Source organism: Ammospiza caudacuta, chromosome 8 (assembly GCF_027887145.1).
Source record: "Ammospiza caudacuta isolate bAmmCau1 chromosome 8, bAmmCau1.pri, whole genome shotgun sequence".
Lineage (NCBI taxonomy): Eukaryota > Metazoa > Chordata > Aves > Passeriformes > Passerellidae > Ammospiza > Ammospiza caudacuta.
This window is the reverse complement of record NC_080600.1, coordinates 36,895,430-36,919,932: the sequence shown is the minus strand read 5'-3', so window position 1 is coordinate 36,919,932 and position 24,503 is coordinate 36,895,430. Positions and strand designations below refer to the sequence as shown.

The window sequence follows — 24,503 nt, the reverse complement described above, 5'->3', positions numbered from 1 at the left end:
GAAATAATGCAGTGATGAAGGCCACAGTTTCCCAACCTCTGTGTCAAGGTGATGTTGGTTATGGTGCCACAGTGAACTTTCTCTCATTTTCCTCTCTGTATATATTGCAGCTTTCAAGTGAGAAAGCTTTTAGTGAGAATTGATGGCAATTCGGAATTTACTGAATTCCAGTAGATAAAAACACATTAAGTGAAGTTCTTGAGATAATAGTTTTCTGTGTGTTTAATAACCTGGGAAATTGCTGCCTTGTCTCCATCGCCAGCCTGCTGTGCTCGGAGCCACCTTCCCGTGCAGATGTGTGCCCTGGGGAGGGGAGGGCAGCTCTGTCCCTGTCCTTGCAGCCCAGGGGTCCCTGCAGCTGGGAATTCTGGCCAGGGCCTGCAGCTGATGCCCTGAGCAGCCCCAAGCTGGCCTGGCACAGATCAGCACCTGCAGCACCATCACCAGGTGATGATGATGGCACGGAGAGCAGCGCAAGTGGCTGCACGCTGGGCTCTTAAGTGTCTCCTGCATTTGGCATTTTCAGAGCTAACCCACTGCCTGAAATTCCATGGGAGAGAGCAGAATAGCAAGCTAGGATCATTTATTTACATTAGTGCTGCAGCTTTGTGGGTTTAATCTGTAGAAAATGTTGCAAGTCATTTTAGTCAGCCCATAAACACTTATTTTTACAGATTTTGCTTTTTACAAAGCGTATTTTAATGCAATAAATATGATTTTTAAAAGAAGTAAATAAGCTTTTTATCTTTCCTGCATTCATCACAATTTACAGAAAAAAAAACCCCTTATTTTATCATGTGTTAGCAGTTGCATTAAATGGCAGCAGATTCCAAGTTTAATGATATCTAAGCATGACTTGAGGTGACCATCTTACATAGAGATTCATTAATTTTGTGTATATGCCTCCCTTCTGAGCCAGTAAGAGAATAAATACATAACTGTGATTGAGACAAATAGAAGATTATGACACATTACTGCAAAAGTATTTCTGCTATGCTCATTCCTCATAGTCAGGGTTTCTGTGCTGTGCTCTCTAAATGCTGTTCTCACATGGAATTAACAACCATACTTTATCCCATTCTGTGTTCAAAGGTCTCAGTGTCTTTATGCACTTTTGATATAACCTCAAAACATCCACATGAGGCTGGGGCAGGGGCTCCAGCAAATCCACAGAGAATATTTTTATATTAATAGATAATTGCATTTATTAGCTAAATCCCCAAACTCACTGGGTGCACAGTTATAGTGTTGGAATGATTTTCATTTTCCATTTATGAGCAGGGAACAGAAAGACTGAGTGCCCAATGCAAAGGCTATTAAAAGTCAATGATAAGACTTTTGTTGATTTAATGGGCTTAGCATGAGATTCCCAGCGCATTGCCCAATGTTACAGAGAAGGTCAGTAGAGTAACAGGGAATATGCCAAATATTCCAGATCCTTCTCTTCCAACCATAAAAGTGTTTTGATTTCAGTGTTATAAATTGGTTCTACCCTGATGTGATTCTGTTAGAGGCATTGGAGGCAGACCTTCTCCTAAGGCTGTAGGTTATAAGGCAGTGTTGAAGTTTGTGTAACAAGAATTGTGAGGAAAGAGCTTAATATTCACATGAACATCTGTCTCCTGTGTGCTTTCATGAAGCTGCAGAAAATTCCCCTGGTTTTATTTTGTTCTTCTGAATGAGTTTTCAGCCTTGGACTTCAGAAACCAGGGCTTTATTCCTAATGTTGTTGTGCTACAGCAGGCTCTGGAACAAGCACCATTTTCTTACCTTACTTGTGTATTTTTATGCTGTTGTATTCATTAACTAAAAATGTAGTAAAAAGGAAAAAACTCCCAAGTGCAGCCAAACTGAAGGGTATGCTAAAGGAACTTAGCACATCTGCCATGTAAGTCTATTAAAAGAGAAGAACATAACCTTTCTGCAAATAATTAAGTGAGAAGATCCCCCAAATTAACCACCTTGTCTATAATTTGAAAAGAAAGGAAATTAATTCTGTCTGTCTCATACTATCTCCTCCTGCTCAAACATTTAGTGTGAACAGTCCCCTGTATATGCATTGGAGAATTAGAAGGCAGTATTTTTAATGTTTCTATTGCATTGAATTTCAGATACCTTAAAAAACAATTTAAATACATTTTACAATTGTAAAATTACACTAAAATCAATGTAGACTGTCATAAGGATATTATTTGTTACATCTCTTGCAGCTGTGCAGGAAAAACAAAGTCAAAGAAGGTCGTTTTTGGGGAACCCAATGTCAATATTGGATTTGTACCAACACAGTCTCTATGGCCACTTTGGAGAGGATGGACCTGAACAATTGGCACATTACAGTTTAATTGAGCAGCTGAGTGGAGCTTCCAGTAAAGACAGCAAGACCAAGGAGAGCCCAAGTGTAAGTTACTGTAATTTTTGTATTATTTCTCATTTTGCTCATTATTATTTTTACTTCCCTTTTGTTTTATTCCCCAGTGTGTCGATTGATTACTAAAACCAGGCAGACTTGGAAAAAACATGACCTGCAGAAGAGTAAAGATCTGAGTATTTTTAGAACAGAATGTTACATTTGAATGCTCACCTGTCACAAAATTAGACTTACAAAACTGACAAGTAGAGACAGGCTAGTGCTTGTACTCCACCATTAGTGAGGAGCTGAAATTTAAAGCTAGCAAGTAAACACAGGATTTATCTTTTAAGGCTGCTCCTCCACATATAATTAGATAGCTTATATAGAACAACATGGATTAAATTGCTTAAAACTCTGGAGAAGTATTCCTGAAAATTCAGATGAAATTATGCTATGGAAATCACCTATCTTCTGGTTTATTCTGAGATCTTGGTGTCAGATTTGATGGTTTTAAACATTATTTTGATGAAGACCAGTCCTGATCTGATGACCTGACCTTAGTGCTAAACAAAAACAAATTTGTGTTTTCCTCTTACTTCATGTGAATCCACTCCCTTTTCTGTGTCTGTGAGTATTGAACTGACATCACACAGTCTCAGCAACCCTGAAAAGGAACTTTCCAACCTCTTGTTCTCATGCTTTCTCCTCTCATCATCTCACTCCCTTCCCTCTCTCCTTTCATCTAACAAGCCAATTTCTTTGAAAGTAGAGACACCCAGTCATGACCCAGTGCAATCATTTTGCTTCCATGTTCAGTCTGTTTCCCCAGCTCTTCTTTTTAGATTCAAGTTCTTTCATTTCTGTGTGCAGCACTCAGCCCATTTGGGGAGTGTTACGCTATAAACAAAGGTGGTAGCAGAAAATAAGGAATGAGCTGCTGGTTTGAAATTTACTGGTGTAGTGCATAAATGAAAAAGAATTTTTATCTCTTGCCAGACCCCAGTTTTCAGTTTCAGGAAACGGCTGTGCCTTGCAACTTCAGAGGTGATTAACCAAAGTTGGAGTCTTAGAGCTTTCAGGTATCTGGGCCAAATATGCAGAAGGAATATGAAGAACAAAATGGCAGTACTCCTATTTATTCCAATTCTTTTGGCATCAAAGTCCTGCTTAACTGAATATTAAATTGACCACAAACTTCAAAAGAAAAATCCTGAAATGTATGTGCCTCATTTCCCAATCAACCCAATTTCATTAGTACCCAGAATATGATTCCATTTTAATATATGTGGGTCATATTAGAAAGAACAATTTTAAATAATCTGACTTCATAGTTGGGAAGGAAAAAAAAAGAAAAAAGGGCAGCAGAAGGTTGTTAAAAAGGATATGTGCAGGAAAATAATTTGAGCATCCACTTAATTCCTCATCCAGAACATCCAGAAATTCAGAGCTTAATTATGTGTAGGAGATGAATTATATATGTGCGCATATATATATATATATGTGTGTGTGTGTGTGTGTATATATGAAAAAAATACATAAAAATCAGTTCTGCCTTCTGAAGGCCAAGGTCTTTTGCTATTAACAGAGCAATTAGATTTGGTTCCAGTATAGAAAAGTGACTCAGAGCTGCAACTACTTTTAATTAATTCTTTCAGGAATGCCTTGTATATGATGTCTCTGCAATGTGCCAAATCAGCCTCAAAACCTAAAGAAAGCCATTGAAGAGGCCTTGGGATCCTGTAAAACTCCATCATTTAACCAAAAGGCAGCAGGTGTAGCTCAGCCAGCACCAGCATTTTTCATGCATTATGCTGGGGAGCTCTTGAGTTTACTTTTTAAGGGTCTGAAATAGCTCTCCAAACAGCATTGCCTCTCCCTGAACAGCAGAAGCTCAATAAAGCACTAGAGATTTGCCTATTAGTATTAAACTTTTCAGAATGACAAATGAGAGGAAGTAACCATGAAAAGCAGGTTGCCCTGAACTCCTTGTTTGAAACAGCACAGCAAATTTTTCTGAGCTGCAGTTTGTCCAACAGGAGAAGATCCACAGTCTGTTTAAATCAGAGCTGTGTGATCTGCAACACTACCCACAAAAAAAGGGGGACAGCAGAGACAGAGGCACTTATGGCCAACAAATTAAAAAAAAAATCTAAATGTATAAATTTTGGGGGGACAATATGCAGCTTTAATGCAGAATATTTGGTATTTTGAAAAAGGAAATCGTACAGGCTTTGAATTTAATTCCCAAAAGGCAAAAACCAAAGATGTGCATCAAAAATGGGCAAAATGAGTTTACAGTGCTTGTGTGAAGAGCAAGTGTGCTGAGCCAGCCCCTGAGCCCATTGAATGGGGCTGTGCAGCTCCAGGATGGCACTGGGGCAGCCTGGGGGCTCTAATGAGGCAGGAATCTCTCTTAGCCCAGACCTGGCATTTGATTTGTCTCCTTCCCAACCAATGCATCCTCCAGCATTGCCTCCAGAGTTTATACACAGCAAATTTCATCAGCAAAAGAAGCACTGTACAGGAGCTCCAGAAGAGAAGCAACTGATGGGCCCTTACTGTGATAAAGGGACACTGCAGGGACAGTTTAAGGAATCAAAAAGTGCTTTTAGACATTGAAAGGAAAAATACTTATTGTTACAGTCTTAAACAGAATCCTGGTTAAATTCTCTTGGCATTAGGACCAATTTTATGTTACTTTTATTTTGACCTGAAAAACATATTCTGAAATTATGTCATCCTTTGGCACACTGCAGAATTTTGGATGAGAAAAGCAAATCGCTATTTCAAAGAGAGGAATAAAATGCATTGAACCATCAGCAGAAAACTTTCACTTAAATTAACAACCATGTGTATTTTCCTCATGTAAGATTTTCCACACAAGAAACGTTCATTTTAAATATATCAAATGAATTATTTTTTATTTGAACAGTAACTTCTCTGGTTTAATACAATATACAGCACCTGATCTGAAGTCCACTGCAGGCAGCCCATGGGAGACACCCTGTCAGTGAAACTTCACTGAGCCCTGCATTAAACAGCTGCTCCTATTCCTTGCACCCTGGGAGTGCCCTGAGCACTTTGCCAACATCATGACCATGTTTATGCAGTGAAAAAATTATTTCACATTTCATCAGTTAATTTACTGTTTAGACTTCATAGCTCAAGTGACTTTTTTCTTACAAGAATTCAGAAAACAAGATGAATTTCCATTCCCCAGGCTCATTGTTTATTAACATATTTTATAATCAAACAGGAACCATTTGGAGAAGTAACTGAGTTGGTCAAAGATTTTATAACTTAATCATCCTTGTGGTCCCAAAGAATTATGGAAAATATGTTTACTTCTCTGTCCTTAACCAGCTATCACATAGTTTTCTGTAATAAAGCCCTTCTTGCTCTCTTTGTCCCTATTGCTCAATTTAAGTCACCATCAAGGCTTGCTTGGGATTTCAAGCATGACTTGAGAACTTTAAAAAAAAGATCCCTTATGGAAGGAATTGGTACCCATCAGAAGTTTCTAATTCCTCTTGTTTTCCCCCAGTTGTGATGAGATACATAGAAATCTGACATTTCTGGCACAGTTACCTTGTTAATGGCCTGGGCACTTGAACTGGGGGACTCATCTAACAAAGGAGTTTTCTCTGTGCACTGTGAGTTATGGCCACATCCACCACACAGGGTTTGGGTGTGTGGAACAGATGATTCATGAATGAAATCAAATCCCTGTGCCTGGAAATTCAAGTAGACATTAGAGAGAGCTGGCAAATGCAGGCCAAGGAAAAATTAGAGATGTTGCTGCTGTTTAGGCTGCACTCACAAATAGGACTGACCTGGCAGCATTCCCAGATAAACTCAAGGATTTTACAGCTGAGTGGGCTGATTGGGAGTTAATGCTGTATGATTGACCTGTTGTGCTCACATCCTCCTATTAGCAGGGAGAATACCCACTAAAGGACTGGAAACAAGAAAAGTCTGGTAATTGCACAACACTTGCCATCCTCCAGGATCTCCAGGCATTAAGCTGATAGCAGAGAGGCTGTACCAGCCTTGCTGAGTTACAGCATCACTTAGAGCAGCCCTGACACCTCTGCAGGCTGCACTAAACAAGAGTGAGGGGAAAATAAAAAAAAGGCCTGAGCTGCTTCTCCTTGTGGCTCATCTGCAGAGATCAGTAAGACTTGAGCTGGGTGTGAGCTGGCAGCACACTGGGTACTGTGCACCTCTTTAGGCAGATCTTGGAGAATGTGCCAGAAAAGTTTGTGTGCCTGATTTGGGTTCTTTGAGACCCTTTCTGAAAGTGCCTTGCTCTCTCTGAAAGAGAGAAGCTTTTTGGCTCTTGAATTAAGTCTCTTTTAAAAAGGAGTCTCCATGTTTGAGTATCTGAAGTAATTCTGAGGAGGACATGTGCACTCTGCTTTCACAGAGAATTAATTTTTTTCCCATTATCAGATGTGCTTAGGGAGGGATTCTGCTTATCACATATGGAAAAGCCTAAGATAATGATTTTGGTCCAATTAGCACTTGGGAAGAGCTCTATCCTAAGACTTTAAACTGGAAAGGAGGTGTTGCCCTGGGGAACAGCTTTCCTCCTTTCCCTGACCAGCAGCTGCCTTATCCTGAATACCAGACTTTCAACCCAAAGTTAAAAAGATGAACATTGCCCCAAACTTTCCTCTGTGGGAAACTTAATAAAAGTCAGCTATTGTAGTTACCATTTGTATTTGAGAGTGAAACCACATCTCAGGGCACACTCTGGTGAGCACTAAATTACTTCTTTCCTTTTATTTTCATATAACATGAACACCTGCAGCTGGGGCAGCCCTGGGTGATATTTTGCTGGGCCAGCAGGATCTGTTTTGCTGTCTGGAAATTGGTGACACCTGTGTCATGTTACAGCCAGAAGAAAACAGCAAATGCTCCTGAGGACCTTGGTCTTGGCTTGTTTTGTACAATGTGTGGGTTACTGCAAATATAGAGTTTGAAGCAGCTCTTACAAATTATTATACCAGAAAGTAATGGAAGGTAGAGGAAGTCCCTTGTCAGTAAAAGAAATAATCTAATGGGCTGGATCAAATACAGAAATTAGGTGATAGTCGGTTTCCATGTACTAATTGCATATTTCAGTTTATTTCATATCAAGCACAGAAACCTCACCTCCTCTTAGCTATTTTTCTTGTCAGGCTTAAGAGAGAGGAAGATGATGAGGTGGGGAGGGAATCAGCTTTATTTGCTCTCCTAGCCCTGATGAACCTGGGATATTAAGCAAGAAACTGCCACAAGCTGTAGATTGGAAAGAAGTCTGCAGTCTCATTCACCCATCTTGGGTGTTTTAAGATCTTTGTTTTTCTTTCAAGTAAGGAATGAACATATCAAATCATTGCATGTGTTCAGAGAGGTGATCTAGTAAAGTAAACATTTGGTGGTATGTTTATATTCAGCACCACCATGTGATCCCTGAGTGTGGCCTCATGGGGACCTTTGAGCTGCACATTTCCCAATTTTGTCAAAATTGCCTCAATAGGATTTTCCCACTGACAGGCTTGAGGCTGCCAGATTTCCTGTCTGTGTAATCAAGGGGTTTGATTCTCAGATGAGTGATGCAATACTTGTGCCATCAAAGCAGGGACTGTCTGAGTAATTGCCTGAGTTGATGTAAAACCCATTGTCAGGGGAATTATACAGGAGTGTTTGACAACCTAAGTGACAAAAACCACAGGAGCATGGTCTGATAGGAAAGCAGATTTGACCATACCACCCATGGGAATAATGCAGAATTAAACTTATTTTTTCTAAGCTAAAGTCTGATTTGCTCATGTTAAATTAGAAATAGGCTAAGACATCTGCAGACATCAACAAATCACTTGTATCTGCATGTTTTTTCCCCCTCCACAGGACAAGTTCACATTCTAAGATCTGCTTCCAAGCCTTATATTCCCAATGAGGTCTTTATTGTTTCTAATACCTTGCCATCAAAGTTGCTCCCAAAAAATAAAGTGGAGAGACAGCAAAACAAGCAATTTGAAGCCCAGCTAGGCAGTCTTCTGGGACCAAAGCCTCATTTGACACACATCACTTAAGAGAAATGTTGTGTGATGTGGAAGAACATCCTTGCAGCCAGCCTGAGGAACTGGCTTGGCAACAGTAAAAAGCTGCAGTTATAGGAGACTCATTTCTCTCCCTGTGCCTTCTAGGTGAAACTGCTGAGGTTTCTTATGCTGCTGGGAGCTTTAGTAAAAAATTATGCAATGGAGAGTGGCTCAGCAAGGAGGTTGATAGCATTCTCCATAACTTCCTTAAGTTTTTAAAAGGCTTTGGCAACAGAAAACATTTGGAATGCAGTGTCCACAGGAGAAAATAACTTTTTTAATGGTATGCAAGGGACATTTTTAGGGAAAAGATAACCCTAAAAAAAAAACCTGGAAGCTGCTATCTGCTGAAGCAGTTCTGCTTCTAGCATTAATGGCCTCAGTAGTTTTAGTGCTGTGCCACCAAAGCCCATTCTGACTAGCCCTCCAGCTGGTACAAAGGCTATTTTATGTTTGGGTAGTGTATTTATGGGCATGGGTAGGTGGTGACATTTTAACTCAAATATCTTTTAGCACATAGTTTTAAGAGTATTTGGGTATCAGTGAGGGACAGAAAGTCTTTGGCATAGGAGAGCAGGCTGTGTGGCATTTAAAACACATGGTGTGCAAGGCTAGCAGGAGAATGGGTTGGATGTGAGAGAAGATGAGAGAAGATGTGGAGAAGTGGGAACAGGAAATCCAAGGGCTTCAGGCATTGCTGGGCAGGTGGGTGTAGTTCCAGTGGCTCTGGCACAGTGCCACCAAGTGCTGAACATCCCCAGTGATCTGTGCCTGTGTGGCTTGTCAGCTGCCAGGTGCAGATGTCTGGCCTTGTGATTTAAAGCCAAGATGTCCCGTGGCCACAGCTGGAGCCTTGTGCTCACTGAACCCCTTTGGCCCTGTAAGGAGGGGAGAGCTTTGCCCTTTCTGAGTGGAAAAACCTGATCACTGGAGCAAAAACCCCATATCCCACCATCTCAGCAAGTAATTTCAAATTACAGAGGGAGCTTGTCTTTTCAGCACGTGGGAGCTGCATAACCACCTTACCCACTGGCCCAGATGTCACAGAAAGGCCTGGAGTTCATTTGCCAGAATCGCTGAGTGCTGGCCCAAAGCTGCTCGTGTGCAAGTGCCCAGAGCAGCACAGAGCAGCAGAGAACAGCACAGAGCAGCTGTGCAGAGCTGTGCATTTGCAGGCAGTGTACCCTGTCACAGCTCTGATGGCCTGGCCCCCCGGGTCATTTCTCAGCAGGGCTGAGTAGCTGCATTATTAGCAGGGTGTGGGTAAGACCCTGATACATCCAGTTCTTTCCCACCCCTCTGCCCACTGCAGACACATGCCCAGCACTCATTGGAGTGCCTTTATAGTCCATCTGCCTTTATAACTGGAGATTACATCTGGATTTCATAGGCACAGGGGCTCTTCGGTGGAAAGCAGGAAGATCCTTTAGTCTAATAAGAACCAAAAGTACATACAGAATAAAGGGATAATTTGCTAGTGATTTCCCCGAGTGGAAAATGTTCTGGGCTGTTTTTCAGAGGTTTGACAGATGGAGCTGATGTGATTTGCAGCATGGCCCAAAGTGCACTCGTGTTTCTGCCATTTGTAACCAGGCATTCTTCAGTCCCCCATCTCTGGAAATAAAGCTGCAGGTTTCATTTCTCTCACTGTAGAACAGGAATATTATAATAATACTGTGGGCCAAAATAGAATTCAGGAGACATTAAAAGCAACGAATTATAAATATTAGTAATCATATTAGTAATCATGTGAGATAGTGTAATTGTTGTAATGATATTAGTAATAAAAGAAAAAGCTGAAAAATAGATTGTATACCATAAACATTGGATTGACTCAATCAAGATGAGAGCAGTAAGGCACAGAGGTGTGTTCAGTGAGCTGTTTGTTTTCTGAAGCTGGAAAATGTTTTGACTCCAAGAGGACCATGTGATTAGCAGAGTTAAATGACATGAATAAAGGCTGTAATATTTTTGTGAATTGTTTTTCCAGCTGAAGCTTGTCTTCCCCATCTATAACAGTGATGTTTTGCATAAAGCACTCAAACATCATGCAGAGAAGGGTGGGAAATGACTGATCTTTTATGTGAGAGTTCTGTACTAAGGAGAGTACATGAGGAATAAGTTACACAGATGATGGCAGCAGGAATTGTGGCAATATACTGAGAATATGTTGGCAAATTATTTCTATTTTTAAGAGGACGCTTTTTCTTTCCATATGCACATGACAATAATATCCTAATCAATGTGGTATTTTATGTCAAATATTGACAAAAAACATATTGAAATAATTTTTTTGTGTTTAGAATTTGTTCCACTAGCTGTTTTCCTTTCCCAAAAGTGATTTGCCTTTTATTGAAATGAGAAGTTATACTAGATTTTGTGCACTATGACACATGGACTCTCTATAACCTAAAGGAAAATATTGGTAAATATTTTTTGCAAGTTCAAACTTTCTACTTTATAGCAGGTCCCAAAGTGTAATATTTTGTCTCTTTCTATATTTTATAGAAAGATTTCTCTTTCTATATTTTAGGCCCCAATACATGAATTGCAGGCTTTTGCAGCATTCATATTAATTTAATGAAAAGCAATGTTTGTATTTGACAGGAGAAAAAACCATGGTATTTAGCAGATTTAGCAGCAAAAAGTGACACAGGGAACATTGGGAAATGCACAAGATGTGGTTACATAATTCAGATGTGTAATTATCCTTCACAAAGGCTAGGAGTGATACAAGTTTCCAGAGCACATGTCAGGGTCCTGGCAGCCTGAGCTGCTCATCATTCCCTGAGACACAACCTGGTGGCTCTGCTCCCATTAGTGCCACCTTCTCTCAATCTCTCCATCCTTTGCCTCCTCGTTAATAGAGGGCACTAAAAATTTTACCTACTGTAAAAAACTGTAGCCTGAAGAACTTCTCTTAGCTACTTCAGTGTTAATCTCAGCAAATCAAACCCCAAGTGATTATTATGTAAAAAATTGCCAGTCAAACACTTTAAAGTGATTTTTCTGACATCCTATTACATATGCACATATCCTATGGGTTACTGAATGCTCTGTAAAGCAAACTGTAAAACAGGGTCTCAGATGGGTTTGGGAGGATGAAGAGTAAAGCAGAAGTGGGTGGAAAAGAAGAAATTAAATATGAATAGTGTGTGTCGCTGTGGATTATAAAATTAAAATATTAAATATGCAGTAATAGTCTATGATATTTCTTCTAACAAAAAAAAAAGTTACTCAATTGGGAAACTTGTTGGTAACACAAAGAATAAGACAAAAAGCAGATTTGAAATGAAAAAGATTATGCTTGAAACTGAGGAGCAAAAGTAGCAGAGCAGATAGCATGTGCTTGCTGGTTGCTCTTGCAAGAATTATTTTTCTCTGCATAGACTAAGAGGAGACTTTTTTTATGTCCTGTAATCAGTAAAAATAAAGGTCAGGGTTTCTTCAAGCTTCTCTTCTTAATGGCTGTGCCTAAATGGATATTTAGACACTTCAGCTGCCCAGTTTTTAAAGATGCTACAAATCTGTAGCTTTTGCTGATGTCTCTGACCAATTTATGTTATTTGGATCCTGTGAAAATCATGGAGTTTATAGAGGTGCTTGAAAATTGGTTTCGATATTCTCCCTCTAACTGGCAGAATTTTGGTCTGTAACATCCTGCTTCTGTGGGCAATGACATGGAACATCAGCAGACATTTCCCCCAGGTTGAAAGGAAGGCCAAATACTGTGCATTTCTAATCTGGTCCTACTGTGCTCCCATTAAGATCATATCTAAATGAAATTCTACATCTTTTTAAATCCATTTCTTTATTGCATTTTCCATAACATTAGTGTATGGGCAGCTGGAAAAAGCTAAAATTTGCATTTGTATCATTTCACAGAATATTTTTACTGTCACCATTATAAGAACATCATCCTATCTTTTAATGTTTCCTACAACCACTATGGCAAGCCAGGGTAGAGAGAGCTCCACATTTCTAACACAGCATTTCTAGAAATGAAATCCATGTACTATGGCAAGCCAGGGTGCAGAGAGCTCAACATTTCTGATACAGCATTTCTAGAAATAAAACCCATGGCGAAAACACGGAAGCTGTGTTATGACATCATTAATGGCATGGTGTGGATAACAGAGGCAGCAAGGAAAGCCAAGGACAGCAGCCACCATTTAGAAGCTGTGTGATGTGAGGGCTGGAGCCTTCCTGATTGACTGCTGAAAACCAAGTTGTCTTTGGAGCTTCTGTTTGTTTGGGGCAGTTTCATCACTTGTCCTGGTGACACGTGAAGATGAAGTCTCTGTATGGGCAGGGAATTTAGGTATGAGGACATTTATCTTCCTGTCTTGTTCTACAAGGCAAATCCTGCTGGGTTTCTCCTCCCATTCCATGAAGCTGCCTGGCTGCCCAATTAGTGTGCCTGGGAAGAGGAAAGGGGGCTAAGGCTGATGTCACCCACAGGCGTCACACGCTCTGCTTTTAGCTCAGCGCTGTCCTTCTGTTCCTGTGAAAGTGTTGGGGAGCCCACTCTCTCTCCTCCACAGCCAAAAACTTTCATACAAAGCAGGGACTTGGGATTTCAGCTATCTCGTGCCATTCCTGGCACAGACATCTGTGGGAAGCAGAACTTTTGCCTCCATATCCTGTTTCTCTGGTAGGCACGGAGTCCGGATGGCAGAGGATAGAAAAATCCAGATTTATGAATGCAGCATGATGTGGATAATTACCATTCATATTTACTCAGGGGGAGAAACCACTCAGAGTGCACAGGCCCCAGGGCACAGAGCATGAAGTGAAAAATCTCCATAGGTTCCACAGGCTCTGGACAGCAAAAAACCCTGGGGGTTTACCTAGGGCACTCCAATAGGAGTGGAATCATCAACTCCAGTTGACAAATCATAGCCTGCCTTGCTATACAAATTCTAGTTCTGTGGCACTAGAATTTGCTAACCTGTGCTAAGCCAATTCTGTGAGACAGTTGGGAGTTTAACAAACGTATTTCAAATTGTATTTTGGAGAAATCTCAAGCATGGGGGGAACTGGTCATGTTCTGTTCATTGCAGCAGATGGCATTCCATTGGGTGTTTGTTAGCTTTGTTTGCAGCTCAATATTTTGTTTCTAGGGGAACTCAGTAAGTTAAATAATTTATTTCTCTAATGCATCAAGATTCTGATCCAAACTCCACTAAAGTCAGTGCAAAACATTTGATTAACTACCACGTTCAGTGGATTAAATGCCAGGTTCTGTATGTTGAAGAGTATTTCAGATGCTCCCTAGTGAGAACCTCTGTGAGGCCTCTGCCTTTCCACAGAGAAATTTTTGCCTCCAAATAAGAAAATACTCAAATACATTCAAAAAGCTTAACAGACATGAGTGCAGGACTGTAGAGATAGGGATGATGTTCTGGCTGAATGTCCAAATTGCTAAGCCTCTCTTGCTATTAAATTCCCCATTTTTTAAATAAAGAATATAAATAATACCTTCCAGCTGCATTTGGAATTTAATCTAGTACTGTTAGCAGGCTGCTTTGAGAGCTTTGAAGGCCCCATAGCAGCACTAAGCAAATAATCATTATCACTTAATATTCTCATCAAGCATTCTTGCTCAAGATGGGATCTTTCATTACAAGGCCTAACCATAAACACATTGCACCTCTGATGAGGAATTTTCTGAATGTCAGGAGCAAATTCATACCCTGATCCTGCAAAGAGTTTTGCATGGGCAGAACTATACCACCTTAGCAGTCCTGCTGTCCATACAGGGCTCTAACCATGCCTGTGCATGGAGGAGATTTTTATTCCATTGTTACAAGCATTTTAATCCTGAATAATCTAAGATATTGAAGAAATTAACAGTTAAAAGGGGTTTTTTTTGTATTCTAATAAATATTAAATACCAGCTCATTTTCAGCAACATTTTTTCAGACTATTCATTCACTAGTAGGGCCTAGCAACTGCTTTGTTCTGTATTTTCATCCTGATTTTCTGTTTGTGTCACCTTTGGGCATTCAAAACGTGAGTGTGCATTAACTGTACAGTGTGTCTGCATGAATTCCAGTTGTATTTTAGTCCTCCTAGTGGCCTATTATATTAACAATATTACAATCTGTGTTTAGGCACAGGAAGATGTTCTGTATCACCAGTACCTCACTGCAGTTGCAGCATTGATGCTGCAGTAACACTTCTGCATTGCTCAAGTCAATAAATCTCCTAAAGCATTTGCCCAACAGATCCAGTCATGTGGCAGCTGTCACTTCACACACTTCTCTTTTTGTACAGAAATTGCAGTGAAATCAATGCAAAAGAAAACCCTTATTCTTCCCCTGCAGGAAGCCCACTGTGGGAGCAGGAGCCTATGCTGCTTCTTCACACCAAAATCCTTTTTTAGTCATACCCAAACAGAGGTTTTCCCACAGCCAGACAAGGGGATCAGAACCCACAAAAAAAGCCAGGGTTCCCAATGTATCTTTTCACTGTGCCTTCTTTCTCTGAAAAAGCCTCAAAAGCCTTGCCAAAATATCACCTCACAACCTGGGAAGGGTCTTTTACAGCCCAGGTGGGCTCAGCACAGTTACCTCCCTTTCAGGTCCTGTTAGAGGCTTAAGCTGAGCTTTGCTGGTATCCAGGGAAGCTGGGGGTGGAAAGGCAAAGGTCTGTCCAGCACTTGTGCTTGAGTTTTCTGTCTCAAAGAAAACTCTGTCTCTCTGATTCTTGAAAGCATTGGGAAATGTTAATGGAATTGGTTTTGTTTATAGTTCAAACTCACTTAACATGTCTCTGCTCATAGACACGAGTAAGAGACAGCTCTCCCAGCTCTGGTTTAATGAGTTGGTACCCCAAATATCTGGGAAGTAGCTTATGGGTTTCCTTTGTCAGAACCAAGAATCTGATAGCATTCTTAATTATCTTAGTGGCAGCAGAACAGTCAAGGTTTAGGTCATGGCTTATAAGACAGGGAAACATAAAAGTTGTAGAAACAAGAAAGCCCCTCACAGCTTTCAGCCCCTGATGGCTCTGCCAGGTCCCAGGGGACACATTCTGTATGCCTGGTTGGGCCACCAAGCAGGAGAGAGCTTCTCATGACCAGAAACAGATGTACTCGTTTCTAAAAGATGAAGTAAACACATCTAAATCCATAAATTACCTAAAATTCCCCTCGGATCACAGCCAGATGATATGCATGTTAATCAAAATGGATAGCACTGCTTTAATTCAGTCAGGAGGAAAGTTCAGCATTTATAAATCTCCTGGCTGGAGGAGCTTCCATCTGCAGCTGTAGCAGTGGTCATCTTGGTGCCCAGCACTGCTCTGCTTATTGTGATTATTCCTAATCATTCTAATTCTTAATTCTCCTAATAATAGACAAATAGTGTTTGTTTTTGAGCATCCTTTAGAGTTAAAAAAGGGACTATGACCTGCCATCAGCATTTCAGACAGGAGTTGCCTATTCCCTACCCCAGTGTGCATTTTGTACACACAGAGTAGGTGCTGGTCCCAGTGTCAGGAGCAGCCAAAGAAATCTGCAGGGAAGGGAGCAAAGATCCCAAATGCCAGTGGGCACCTCCCTGAGGCCACGTGCATGGGAGCATTGCTGTCACCCCTTCCTCCTGAGCACCCTCAGCCCCAGGCAGGCACCTGCAGCTCCAACAGACCTGGGTTAGAAAACCTGTCCTCCAGCACATCTGAAACTCTGCCATTAGTTTCTCCCCTTTTAAATTGCATTTTTTTTGCCTGATTATCTTCCAAAAGGTTTTCTAAATTCTGGATTAATTTTGGGGTTGGCTGTTTAATACAGTGTTTGGTTAACTAATTCATGTAGTTGTTTATAATTATTGCCTTGCTATAAAATCATCTTAATAGAAGGTTGGGGGGTTTTTGTTTTCTTTCCAGTAGAATAACAAGTTATTTTATTATTCAAACAAGGCTTACTTCCTGCTGTTTTCAATAAGATTTTTAATAAATATGTAAATTTAAAAATTAATTTACTGCATACGTTTGGCAGCATGATTCTTGAACTGACAAAAGTTTGATGGATTGTAAAATTATCCTCCATAAAAATCATCAGTCACAGTAAACAGAATATATCAGCCTCTGGTAATTCTACAGCTTTTTCTTCATCTTATCTCCTGTTAGGACCTCACTTAAAATTGATTATAATATAGTATGTTTCTAGAAATGTAATTCATTCATATATTAATTAGATTTTAGGTTAATATCCCATCATGGAATAGGACATGAGCCAACAGTGTTTTCCTGTTGTTGCAGAACTGCAGTAGAGAACCCTTGATTACTGTTCCCATGTGGTTTTACCACCAGGACTAATCACTAATCAAATTCCAACCACATAAAATGGAACATCCTTCATAGAATTTATTTTCTAGCTGACTTATACTATAGGCTTTTTATTGATACAACTTGCTGTACTGAAATGAACTAAAAATTGCAAGAGAGGATTTATCCTTCTACTTTAATTTGGTTCTGCAGCCTGTGCCTGAAACTCTGTCTTGGGTTTTTGTGCTGCTGTCCCTGAAATACCCTGCCCTACAGCAGAGATAAATTGTTTGCATAAATTTAAAAGGTCCATGTAGATGACTGTACTGTTATGTAGGATTTGTTAGCAGATGAACTTAAAGCACAGGTTTCCATCTGCAATTCATGCCTTGCTTGAATCAGTGCTGAAACTCAGCTCAAACATCAGCTGGAGAGGTGACAAGCACAGTCACACAACCAGCATCATTATTTGCATCTGTCCTGTCCCACTTTTCTCTGACTACAAAGGAACTTCCCTATTCTCATTGCACAGTCAGAAAACAGTGTGCAGGAGGTTCAGGCTGCTACAGATTGACTGGGAAGGCAGTCTGGGCTCTGCCCCATTCCCCTGCTCCTCCTGGAGCATTTATCCCAGTGCAGGAATGCCCAGCCCCAGCCCTGACCCTCACTTAGGGAAGGTGCAGAGCAGGGCACACCTGGTGGGTTTCCTTAGAGCCTTTCAGAAGCCAGGTGTCACAGAAGGGAAAAGAAAGGGCAGTGGGTTTGGTTAGACTCATTAGAGGTAAAAACTCTCTGCTATGTAGAGTTGATTAAAATCTGCAGTGGAAAGGGAAATGTCAGCTGCAGGCTCCTAAAATAAACTATGTTGTTGGACTGGGGTTTAAGCAAGCTAATTCAGAATTTTTTAAGAATGAAGAAGACCCTGTTTCCAAATTCTAAAATTTTGACCTCTGTATTCTTAGTGAGAGCTTTAGTTCTGATGTGTGTGCACTGTGGACATGAAGCTCCCTCTGCGGCAGCTGAGCATTGTGGTCACACAGAGGGGAACTGATGGCTCTGGAAAGATTGCTTGTCTCCTCCCAAATTGCCTTCCTCCTCAGGGGCTAAAAGTAAGAAAAGCCCTGTTTGCTGTGGAACTTTGTTTAAATCACCTCCCTGAATCATTCTGAGAGCTTGCAGGAAGGGACATCCCCTGTCCTTCCTCTGCAGGTCTGCCAGCAGAGGTTTGTGCTCACTGAGCTCTCCCTGAGCACAGCACACCTCTCTCAATGCCCGCCACAAGCCAGCCTTCAGAGCTGGGAGAATTATTCCTACATGGCTTTGTCATCCTGCTTGATTTCCTCTTGATCCTGCCACATAACCTTGCTTCTTCAGTGGTTGCACTCAATGATCTTAAAGGTCTTTTCCAACCTAAACAGCCCTGTTATTCCATGATTCTCTTTCTACTGCTTCTTGTCTTTTTACCCACAGGTCAGCTGGATGGTCACAGGCTATGAATCTAGATGAATCTAGTCCAGAGCACAAAATACAGGTTTACTAGTGAGGAAAATCCTTGCCCTTGCAATCCTTTTTGCAGTCTTGAAATGCAATTCCATCTTTCCAGTTCCAGTATTGCAGGTGAATGGCACAGACATTACAGGCCAGGAGCTGAGGCATCACTAGAGAGAGGGGTATAAGTGTCTTTGTAACTATGAATTGTCTTATTCAAAAAAGCCAAAGGTGGAAGATGAAGACAGGTAAGAACACAGCTAATACTCAGGAACAGTACTCTGAGAATAGTTCAACCATACAGAAAAAATTACTCTGATTACTGAAAATGTCAGTGAGATTATATGTTATATGACTACAATCCTGCATTTACGGAGTTTGAGAGGATTTTTTCTCATCAGTCATATGTGAGATAGAACCCGTATCTTTAAGAACTGCATCTGGTACTGGATTTTTTTTTTAAAACCAACAACTTCAAGCTGTACTTTTTCCCCCTCCTGGATTCAGGTCCATGTAAGTATCCCAATTAAAAAAAAAAAAAAAAAAAGAAAAAATAATCAATCAAACCTCTATTCTAGGATAAAATTGTAGCCCCTTTTTTGTACAAAGCCCCTTTATTAGCAATCAGCCATACTTACATCAAGAAAAGGATAACTACTTTCATTCAGCAGGACAAACCTCTGTATATTTAAATTCTGTGAGGTGAAATACAGTGTGATGAAGACTGAAACTGTGAAGTTATTTAGGACTGCATAGTTCCAGTACCATTTGGTTATCACTGACAACATAACCCTTCATATAATTCTGTCAAGGAAGAGTATTGACCTTCAAATGGTCAAGTTCAGTCCCTTTGTTACCAATCTTACCTTTCAGTATTTTTTTTCTCTGCTGTTTTTTTCAATCACTCGGAAATCAGAAAAATTTTGCTGTTTTACTCCCTCTACAAGTAAAGCTAAAAGGATCTCTGAGAAGTTAAGTGAATCCTATCTCTTGTTCATTTTCAGTCCATCAGGTTCTAAAAACTGAGTAACAGCTTCCTTTCTCACCATGGATATTTCTTCCTTAATGCCTTGTGGTGAGCTTCTGATTGCACTGAGCACTGCTTTTAGTGGGCAGATTCCCTCTGTGAGAAGCAAAATTGGTGATTCTGCCAAAGTGAACAGAGTGAGGCTGTGCTTTGCCTTCTGGAGAAAGTCCTGGTGTTTAATTGCTTTTCTTTTTAATACATTGCCTCAACACACTTGGCTGAGCACCAGCACCATTATCACTTTCCAAGGTATTGCCACTTAGAATTGGATTTTCTTATTCCTTTTTAAATAAGCTTTGTCCATGCAGAGTTGATGTAGCCAGTGGCCATTCTGAGCACTGAAAAAATAACATTTCTGCCATGCAGTTTGTACCTGAACAAAGGCAAAAAACCTGGGAACTCAAACCTCAACATCCTGGTTTATTAAATTATGCCAAAGTTCAAAGAGGGTTGGTATAAACCTAATCAGGTCAAACAGTCTTGTCATGTCAAGGAAATATTCATGTATGAGGATGGTAATCTTGGCATTAGAATGCTGAATGTACTGAGTCATCTCATCATTTTATGAAAATTCTGCTTTTCAAAGTATAAGGCCCAGCTCACGAAACCAAATTCTTTTATCTCCTTTTAAACCACACAAGAATTCAAGCTGTAGACAGCATAAGTCTCAACTCCTCAGTTCAGGAGGCAATAGCTGTTCTGTCCAGATCTGCAGCTATGGATTGTACACAGTTTGTGCTAATCAGCTGCTTTTCCTCCAAGGTAATTCACTTACAATTCAGGACAAGGAGAAGTGATACTGAAATCTATTTGTAGATTTTTATACTCTGAAATACAGTGGGCAAACTTTGATTACATGTACATTTGATTAATGTAACCATAGTCATGGTTACATTACCCATAATGCCATCAGGGGATGATGCATAGCAATGTATATCTGGCTTTCCTATCAGCTGCTGAACTTACTAATTAACTTAAAAATGCTTCCTAGCAATGCATTTTTTAACACAAAAAGAAGCTGGCACTTATTGTTTATCATGGAAATCCGATGTGTGTCTCTGAGAATGTCATTATCTGCTACAGCAAAATAATTTCGGGATTTCTGCTCAAGTAGAAAAAAGAAAAATGATTCATTATTTCAGAAATTATTTTACTGTCAGTCCAGAAAATAGATGAAAGCTTCTGACAATGCACAATGGAGAGCAAGGCTTATCTTATTATTTAAAGTTGTGCTTTAAAGAGGAAGAGGTTCAAACATGCCATTTTTAGCTCAGCTGTAATGCAGCAGAGGTCACGCAGCTACAGCTCTCACCTTTGTAGTTTGCAGGATGTGGCTGGGTAACTATTTTCACTGCAGAGTGTTCCTTGTTCACCTGATGTTCAGTGAGATCTGGAGATTGTTCCCCTTGCACAGCGAGCCTGCATGGCAGTCTGTCCTGGCTGGAGGACAGACAGACACTGCCCAACCCTTTTCATGGGACACCTTCTGCTGCAAACAGCCGTGTGACACCAGAGGATCCAGTGAGAGGTACTTCTGATGAGACCAGCACATCTCTGGCCAGAAAGCTGCCCTGTATTCCTTGCTCCAGAAGCTGAGAATGTGTTAAAATTGTCCCCCTAAACAGGTTATGTATGGGCAGCCCATGGTGCTGCAACAGCACATCCCACTCAGACCCCTTGTGTCGTAAATACAAAGCAGTTACAGGAGTTAGAGGATAGCTAAATTGGAGGAACTGTGAATTTAAAATAAGAAATTGTGGCTCCTGGGATCAAGTTTACCCTGAGCATATGCAGACAGAGTAACAAGCAATTTTTAAAAAGTAAAATCTAGAAAATTGTTTTCTCTTGCAATGAAGCTATGAGCAATAACTAAAAAAAAAACAAAAGGGAACATACTTTGTATCTTCTATTAAAAATCAGATCTGAAACCAAAGACCTGGAGTTATACAATTAAGTATTGATTTTGCTGATCTATGTTTAATTCTCATAGCAATTTTGTTGTTTTTACCCAATAGTGTTTTGCAGTTATACTTCACTTGAAACAATGCCCTTCCTGCTTTTGTGTTAATCTAAAAACTAAATTGCCCAATGCATGAGAGACATAAATAAAGTTCACTTTATTCCTTTTTGTAACTGATTCTGAGCCCTTTAAAGTGCTGGTTAACTAAACTTGGACAGCTGGAAAATAGATTTATCCTGCAGAATGGTTCATTGCTATTTCTGGGCTCTGGGACTCATAAGCATAGCCTGACCTCCAGATAACCAAAGCTTCTGTGTGTTACCACATTCAGGAAATGGCCTTGCTGCTGCTTTCCTTCCTGCACACGAGTGTGGGGTCCTCTGTGCCTGAACCAGCCCATCCTTCCCTCTCCTCCTTCCCACCACACCTGAGGAATCCTTGTGCTGCTCTTCCAGCTCTGGAAAGGCATTCTACCCACATGTAACCTCTCATTTTTACAGTTTGCAGAAAATCTAATTTGATGTATTAATGTAGGAATAACACCTATTTATAATGTATCAGTGTAACTGCAGGCTAGTTTTGTTTTCCTAATTTGCTGTGCTTGAAGTGACATGCCAGGTTTTATTACATCACTAATGGGTTTTAGTTATTCCCTTTAGGATGTTGCCAGCAAGTAAACATTATTCTGATTCATGACTCATGGGTTTATTTCAAAGTGATGTGGCTCGTGATGAATGCTTGTGTGTGTCAGGAGGAGTTTCTCCTCCTCTGACAGCTGGTCACTGCTCTCAGGTGGGACAAGGCACCCCAAACTGGGCAGGTGAGAAGCTCCAGCTGTGGGAAGCTCTGCACCTACAGTGGAGTGGAACAACAAATGCTCCCCATGCCCTCAGGTCATAATGGTACAGATTTTCCATACAAAAATACACTTAGGATAAGTAAAAGAAGCTAACCATTGTGATGGGCCAGAGCTGTTACAGAGGCACTGTGAAAACTACAGTTCTTGTCGCACTGCACCTTTATTTCCTTTTTTTTTTTTCTATTATCTGTCTCTTGTAGACCATAATCTCTGACTTCATGTTTTTGTCTTTTCTCTTAGTTAATACTTAGGAAAACATATAGCATCCCCACCAAATGCAGCACTCACCTTGTTCACAGAACAGATCAGAACAGTCAGCAGCCAACACTTGAGGGCTGAAATGCTTTCAAGCGTTGCTGCTGAGAAGGATCCTGTGTGAGAGCAAGCACAGGCTGTTGGTCCATCTTGGCTCTTGCAGCAGCACTGAGCAAAATCAGGAGTCTTTCTCTCTGCTGTGGTGCCAAAACCACCTGTTCACTGCACAGAAAAGCACTCCAGGAGAGATTTGAGTGGAGAACAAGGCTTAGAGGTTAGGTGTTCTTTACACTTCTTACCAAATCCCACCCAGCCCTCCTGAGTGTAGAGCACACCCACCTCATGTTCCACTCTGCAGCAGCTGCTGAGTCACTTCAGTGTCACTCTCAAATGCATTAATGAACTAATTACTTTAAAATAAACAATGCTAACGTCTTTGGGCTAGCCCTTGTTCTTTGTTACAGCTGTGACTCTGCTGCACTCAATAGCAAATCCACATTAAAAACCCCAAAGATACTAATAACCACATACACAATTTATCAATCAAGTTCTAACAATAGTTGGTTTGCTTTTGCCTTTTGTTTCATCTAGCAGCTTTTGAGACTGCCATGAATAACAAGAAACTTATTCAAGGATGAATCTAAATAAACATTCTTTGGTAATTTTTACTAGTTGTATCTATAGTAACTAGAGAAAAAAATTCTTGGGTTAACATTTCTGTTCTGACACCAAGGTTAAAGAAATGACCAGTGACTTTTCAGCTCTAGGAATGTACATAATTGTGTTATTGTGAGAGAAAATGATTTGTTGATTGTGCAGATTCTTACATTAATATCTCTGCTTAAAGTTTTATTTTTTTGCTTAGGAGTTTTCTTCTATGTGCTAAAGAAAGGAAGCTTCAGGTTTTTTTACAGAAGGATGTAACTGGGCACAAGGACACCTAAAAAGGACAACTCTTTATCCAAAAAATACCCATAACTTATTTCTGAATTGTTTCTTGTTTTGGTAATAAACTTTGCTACCACTGTTAGAATTATTTTTCCCTTTAAGCCCTGATGTATTGTAGATGTACTGTTCACTACTCAGGATCTTTTGCCAACAGGTTTCTCTGATGGGCTTCAGTTCTCTTCAATTTCACTTGATTCAATGTCTTTGCTTAAAATTTTTAGAGTACTTTTGTTCCCTGTAGTTTCTCTAATGTACTTTATAAAATAAATGAGAAACTAGGGTGTGATTAAAGTAGGATTGTAGCCTAGGTTGTGCTTGAAGGGTGTAAAAAAACTATTGATACTGCATATATGCAGCAGAATATACCAATGAATTCCTGTCCTGAGGTGTAAATCCATCCTTCAGTAGGATACCCAAAATGCTCCTCTGATTGTGATGCCTCACCCAGACTGCTCTGTCCTGCAGATTCTCCTCCTGCCCAGGAGTTGGAATTGGCTCCATCTGAATCAATAAGAGTTTTTTATCACAGGCCTTACTGACTCCAGTATTGAGCCCTGCAGTCCCAAGCCTGTGCTAACCAGTCACATTCCATTTGTCCAAAGAAAAGCTGTGGAGTGGGAAAATTAAAGACAAAGAAACATCATTTAGTCTGCCATATAATAAAGTATTTTAGGCTCAGCACTCTGAAAAGCAAAAAGTGCTAACGTGTGTTATTGATGCCGTGGCTGAGAATATTCTCATCTGGCCTATGAAGAAGTGAAACAGCTTTTTCAGTATTTCAGTTGAGGGCAAACGGGAGAGCACCTCATTTTAAGGTGAAATTGTGCAAATTTCTATTGTAGGGTCCTAAATTTGTGCTTATTCCCATTACCAAGGGTTATATTCCTCTATCTCAGAAAACATTTTAATTGCAGATATTAAAGACCTTAGTTTTAACTGTCATCTAAAATTAGAACCCAACACAACATTCCCTAAAACCTTTTAGACTGAAGATTAATTAATGCACCAAACAGAAAATGTTCATTTGCTAAGACTTTAGGATCTCCTGTTGCTTTGCCTAAGTTTGTTCAAAACATTTTCCAAAAATAGTCATCTAATCCATGCATTGTCATCTTATGAAATGTGACAAGATCAAAGCAAAACCAGTCATTGGACTGGCATTTCAATTTTTATCTAAGTAGCCATCAAAACAAGCAATCAAACTATGGAACAATTTGTCTTCCCCTTGCCAGAGATTTCCAAGGAGAAGCAGCACA

The 24,503-nt window shown here is 40.2% G+C and overlaps 1 protein-coding gene across 1 annotated transcript in view; it reads left to right on the top strand.

The window, feature by feature from the left end:
* Positions 1-24,503, top strand: part of NCKAP5 (NCK associated protein 5) — a 363,982-nt gene that overhangs the window by 336,747 nt on the left and 2,732 nt on the right. The window contains exon 19 of the mRNA XM_058809518.1: positions 2,211-2,398. Within this exon, the coding sequence (XP_058665501.1) occupies positions 2,211-2,398 (188 nt within the window). The remainder of the gene's footprint in view (positions 1-2,210; positions 2,399-24,503) is intronic.